A 6,000-nucleotide genomic window follows, 5' to 3' on the forward strand; every position below is an offset into this window, starting at 1 on the left:
TGTACTTCACAGTTGGGATGGTGTTCTCTTGCTTGCAATCCTACCCCTTTTTCCTCCATACATAAGTGGTCGTTAAGGCCAAACAGTTCTATTTTTTTTTTCTCCATCAGACGAGAGGACATTTCTCCAAAAAGTACGATCTTTGTCCCCATGTGCAGTTGCAAAGCATAGTCTTGTCTTTTTTATAGCGGTTTTGGAGCAGTGGCTTCCTTGCTGAGCGGCCTTTCAGGTTATGTTGATATAGGACTTGTTTTACTGTGGATATAGATACTTTTGTACCCGTTTCCTACAGCATCTTCACAAGGTCCTTTGCTGTTCTGGGATTGATTTGCACTTTTCGCACCGAAGTACGTTCATCTCTAGGAGACAGAACGCTTCTCCTTTCTGAGCGGTATGACGGCTGCGTGGTCCCATGGTGTTTATACTTCTGTACTATTGTTTGTACAGATGAACGTGGTACGTTCAGGCATTTGCAAATTGCTAACAAGGATGAACCAGACTTGTGGAGGTCTACCATTTTTCTTTTGAGGTCTTGGCTGATGTCTTTAGATTTTTCCCATGATGTCAAGCAAAGAGGCACTGTGTTTGAAGGTAGGCCTTGAAATACATCCACAGGTACACCTCCAATTGACTCAAATGATGTCAGAAGCTTCTAAAGCCATTACATCATTTTCTGGAATTCTCCAAACTGTTTAAAGTCAGTCAACTTAGTGTATGTAAACTTCTGACCCACTGGAATTGTGATACAGTGAAATAATCTGTAAACAATTGTTGGAAAAATTACTTGTCATTCACAAAGTAGGTGTCCTAACCGACTTGCCAAAACTAGTTTGTTAACAAGAAATGTGTGGAGTGGTTGAAAAACAAGTTTTTGTCTCCAACGTAAGTGTATGTAAACTTCTGACTTCAACTGTATGTAGCTAGTTAGCTGTAAAATTGCCTTAACTAACTGCACTATCAATTTAGGATTCTACAATCTCACCATGTTCAACCTGCAGATCGAGTTACCACACAGTGGAGTCTGACATTTGTAATTGCACCATGCAATGCACCCTGGACTGAAGAGGCAGACGAATAGGAGAAATGTGTTAGACCCTCTGTTAAATTACAAACTTCTCTTTATGAATTTTGCAACAATATCAATGGCTCATTCTAGAGAACATTTCCCATGTAATAAAATTGGCCAGTATAGAAATCTGACATGTATGATAGACGTTTTCACCATCTTAGAGTTGTATTCCTATTAACTTCCATTGCAGTGAGAGCATCTTACGCCAATCTAAAGTAGGCTGGCTAGCTACAGTAGTTTTAAGGCGAGCCCAACACTTTTCCACTGTTAGTGTTTTCATGAGGGAGGTTTTGCCTGGGGGGTTGTTAGGCACAGGCACGGCAAACGTTCTCCTCCTGGCCTTGTCTCCTCTCCTTCTGCATCTCCGTGACAAGAGTAAAATGTTCAGAATGTGTCAGATACAAATATAATCACTATAGCTGACTTAAATAGCTATTCTGCCTTCTATGAATATTCTCTGACATTGCATCTTCCTGACCAGGCCCCTGGTCAGACGGTCACATCACATGCAACACAGTAACTCATTCATTTCCTTCTGTTCCAGGGTTGCAGCCATGCATCTCAAGCAACACCCCAAACTGCAGAAGAAAGAGATCTACCTGGAGTCCAATCAAGACAGCCAGAGAGGCCTTCATGTGAGCCAGCACGGGGTCCTGTCACAGAGGACAGTGTGGGGGGTCCGCCCAGCAGTGGCCCTGATTGGTCCGATAAGCAACGGGCTAGGCCAGGGTACGGCCTGCTACCCCCTCAGTGTCATATCCACCAACACCCTGCAGTGCTGCAATAATGACAACAGTGGCTCCAACCACCTCAACAACAGTAATAATAACCACGTTGACAGTGGACTGCAGACCTCGAGGCTGAGTGAGTCAGAGGGGGATTTATTCTGCAGTAGTGCCACCTGGGCCCAGACTAAAGCCTCCAAGACCACCTCCTGCAAAACCCCCCCCTCCCTGCTACTCTCCACCTGCACCACCTCTTCTACAGGCTCTGAGAACCAGGAGGCCTCCTTAGTCTCTTATGAAGGGGAGGACAGAGAGGGACCGCTGGAAATCTGGGCTGTCATCAAGCCTGGCAACACCAAGGAGAAGATCGCCATCTTCGCCTCGCCCCAGTGCCGTGGAAGCCTGGTGAACTGTGGTGATGGAGAGGCCGTTGAGGACTTGGTGAGCAGCAGCCAGGTGAGAACCGTGTCTGTGAAGATGAAGAGCTGCTGGGAGGACGAGGGTGGCTCTGTGGCCAAGCGCAGGAGGAGGTCAGGGTCTCAGGGGCACCACCAGGAGCGAGATGGACAGTCATCCGGAGCCCTGGAGACACTGAGCCCCACTGAGAACAGCCCTGTAGAGGTGACCCTCTGCCTCAGAGAGAGCCCCAGAGTGCCTGAGTGTGGGGAGGTGGTTGTACGGGTGGATGGGGAGCAGGTGTGTAGGGTAGAGGGTGAGGAGGTGAGTGAGACTGGGACTGACAAGGCTCTCTCTGTGGTGGAGTTGGTGGCCTTCTTGGAGCAAAGAGCCAGCGACAAGCAGGTGGACTCTAAGCCTGTGTCTCTGCGGAGCTCCACAAGCATTACCTTAACCAGGGGGCTGTCACTGACCCTGGAGTCTAAGCAGCCCAGACACCCAGACCAGAACCCCCAGGGGACCGATGAGGCAGAATGTGTAAAGGTGTCAGACATGGTGGCCAAGCTGGAGTCAGAGTGCCTGAAGCACCAGAGTGTTAGAAGGGAAGGGTCCGGATCTGGGGGAGAGCTCTCACGCAACAGTCTCACTCGTAACAACCTCTCACGCAACAACAGCCTGCGGAGGAGGGTGGGCCGGGTGCTGCTGGCAGGAGCAGATGCCTTCTCCATCTCAGCCCAGCCACCACCACCTCAGTCTCCCACTGGGCCCCATGCACTAGAGGAGACGACCAGGGTTCCGCACCGCCACATTAGTCCATCTGCTGGCTATCCCTCTGCTGGCTATCCCTCTGCTGGCTATCCCTCTGCTGGCTATCACTCTGCTGGCTATCACTCTGCTGGCTATCACTCTGCTGGCTATCCCTCTGCAAACACCAGCCACACGGACACACTAGCTCCCAGCAGCTGCCGTGAAGCTGCCCAGTTGGCTTCTAGCACCTCTGACTCAGCCTCTCCGTCTCGCAGCATAGACTCTGGGTGTGGCGCCTCTGTCGTCAGAGAGCCAGAGGAGAGCTGTGAGGCCCAGGGCCTGGGGCAGCAGAAGAAGAACAGGGCTGTAGAGTCTGGGCAGAACCTGCACTTCCAGCTCCTGTCAGAGCAGGCCAGGTCCAGCAGTACAGAGAGCAGAAGTAAACTACAGTGTGAGGAGCCCCTCCCAGGCATGCTGTTCTTCTCACACACTCTGCCCTCACAGGTGGTACTTGAACACACACTCCCACACACAGTCAATACTCCCACCCACACACACACCCCCCAGGAAATGGAATCCAGCCCTAAACCCACCAGAGACTCAGCAGAACCCTCCAAGATTCAGCCCTGTGACCCTTCTATCACTTCTCTACTCCCTGAACTCATATCACACAGTGAGAACTTGTTCAAAGAGGAGGACGAGGCGGTGAGTGAGGGAGAGGGGAGTGATGTTAGCCGGTGTGAGACAGTGCCTTTCCCCCTGCGCCGCATGGTGTGTCACGAGTTCCTGGAGATGCGCTTTAAAATCCAACTACTTCTGGAACCCCAGCAGTACATGTCCTTCCTGCCTCATCACATCATCATCAAGATCTTCTGCCTGCTGCCCACAGAGAGCCTGGCCGCGCTCAAGTGCACCTGCCACTATTTCAAGTTCATCATCGAGAGCTACGGCGTGCGCCCCGCGGACTCCCGCTGGGTGTGCGACCCCCGCTACAAAGACGATCCCTGCAAGCAGTGTAAAAAGCGGTACGGGCGCGGCGACGTGTCCCTCTGCCGCTGGCACCACAAGCCCTACTGCCAGGCGCTGCCCTACGGCCCCGGGTACTGGATGTGTTGCCATGGCTCCCACAAAGACACGCCCGGCTGCAACGTCGGTCTCCATGACAACCGCTGGGTGCCCGCCTTCCATAGTATCAACATGCCAATCTATAAGAAACCCAGGGACGTCTCTGAGGAGTAGTGGTACAGACAATGGGAGGAGAACTGACTTGACTTCTGTGCTTTATTTTGTCTGAGGGCTGATGTCTGTCTCTTGCCATATGTGCATGTGCATTTATTTGTGGGGAGTTTGAGGGAAATCAAGTTGCTGGATCTCTTCCTTTACCACTTCCCCCTCCTGACCCCTAACCTCTGACCCCTCAGGTCCTCTGAGATTGTGAGCACTTTAACCGTGGTCAGAATTCTCAATCCTCAGTGGATTCTGTCAGGGTATTCTATTTACTTGCTTCAATGTTTTGGGTTGAAGCATAAACTCTGGTTCTGATAAGTGTGTGTTGAAGAGAAGAGCTTTAATGAGTCTTTGTCTTCAGTGTTGATGGTTAATGTGTCCCTCCTTACCATAGCTCTTTCCTTATGCATCAACTGACCGTTACATTGGAATGGATACTTTAGTCAAGGTAAAGCCTATCTATGTTATGCAGTGTATCCCACCCACAAGTGATTTACTCAGTGTGTGTTATGTTGTCTAAGTGAATACATACATGGCTGCAGGTCCTTGGTTTATGCAAAATGTGAATCAACCCTATTCCATATCCCGGTTGCTTCCCAAATGGCACTTAATTCCCTATAAGGCACCCACAGGGCTCTGGTCAAAGGTAGTGCACTATATAGGGAATAGGACGCCATTTGGGTAACGGAATCTATATCCCCACTATATCAGGCTCCGGGTCAGAGGCTTTGTTGCTTTTGGATCTGATTGAAACTAGTTTGCTCTGTGTCCGGTTGTGTTTACATTGTACATAGTGCTACAGAGTCTTATATCAGAAACAGGGAGAATAAGCGTGACGAGCAGCACGAGTATCTATGACTTGACTTGAATGCATTTATTAGCTTCAGTTTGGTAAAAAAGGTATTTACCCTGTCATGTGTATATTGCTGAATTATTATTATTGGGTGGGTTTTTTTGCAGTGGGTCCCAGATGTATAACCCAGTCTGTAACCCATATGCTTATTACAGCTCGCAGTTTTTTTTCTCTAACATTTTTTTTATGTGTGTTGGAAATGGCACACACTTCCCTATATAATGCACTACTTTTGACTAGGGCCCATAAGGCTCTGGTCAAAAGTAGTGTGTTATTATATAGGGAAAAAGTGCTATTTGGGACAAGTTTGTTATTAATATCCCTCTTTTTATAATGCTATAACTTCTTGAAGGGAAACATGGGAAATGTCACCTCAGTGTTTCTGTTCTTTACAATGACTAACTGGACATGATCTAAAAGAAAAAGAATCAGGCTTGATGACAAATGGGAAAAATAATGGTCTCTAAAAGTAGTTTGCTCCCAGATATATATATTTTTTTTACGTTGTTGTATATTCCTGCTGTATTCTCTGTAAATGCATTTTACTTCCAATAAAGCGCATTAATTCGGAGGTTTTAACTGTCATACCCTACCTTTTCATTGTCTCTTTTAAACTGGAAGGAAGTGTACCTGTCACAACATAAAATGTATTATTTTTCTTTAGTGAGTATTGACTTTATGAATATATGGAGGGACTCCAGCCATACATGTCACTCCTTTCCATTTATCACATCTTGAGGTCATTCAATAACATTAAATTGTCAATGTTGTGTTCTTCACAATTTAAGGTCTGTACTGTAGAGCTGGTTGGTATGCTTGCCTTTCACTGGGGCGAGGGGAATTGGTTAGGGTCCAGGTGTGTTGGAAAAGAGCACCACGGAATTATAAAAGCGTCATCTATGACTTGCTGTGAAAATTAATTTCTGGAAGTTGATATTTAGTCATGTCAAACAGTTGAGGGAGATTCACTGCTGGTCAATTTT

At 47.9% G+C, this 6,000-nt stretch overlaps 1 protein-coding gene across 5 annotated transcripts in view; it reads left to right on the forward strand.

Moving 5' to 3' along the window:
* The window catches only part of LOC124046650 (F-box only protein 34-like), a 29,200-nt gene extending 23,598 nt beyond the window's left edge, over positions 1-5,602 (forward strand). For 4 of the 5 annotated variants that reach the window (XM_046367263.1, XM_046367265.1, XM_046367266.1 and 1 more), the window contains exon 3: positions 1,614-5,602. In XM_046367263.1, coding sequence (XP_046223219.1) covers positions 1,614-4,176 — 2,563 coding nt within the window. In that variant the 3' untranslated portion in view covers positions 4,177-5,602. The remainder of the gene's footprint in view (positions 1-1,613) is intronic. The other variant, XM_046367267.1, reaches the window with a different exon arrangement.
* The last annotated feature ends 398 nt before the right edge of the window (positions 5,603-6,000 follow it).

The sequence above is a fragment of the Oncorhynchus gorbuscha genome, linkage group LG10 (genome assembly GCF_021184085.1).
Source record: "Oncorhynchus gorbuscha isolate QuinsamMale2020 ecotype Even-year linkage group LG10, OgorEven_v1.0, whole genome shotgun sequence".
NCBI lineage: Eukaryota > Metazoa > Chordata > Actinopteri > Salmoniformes > Salmonidae > Oncorhynchus > Oncorhynchus gorbuscha.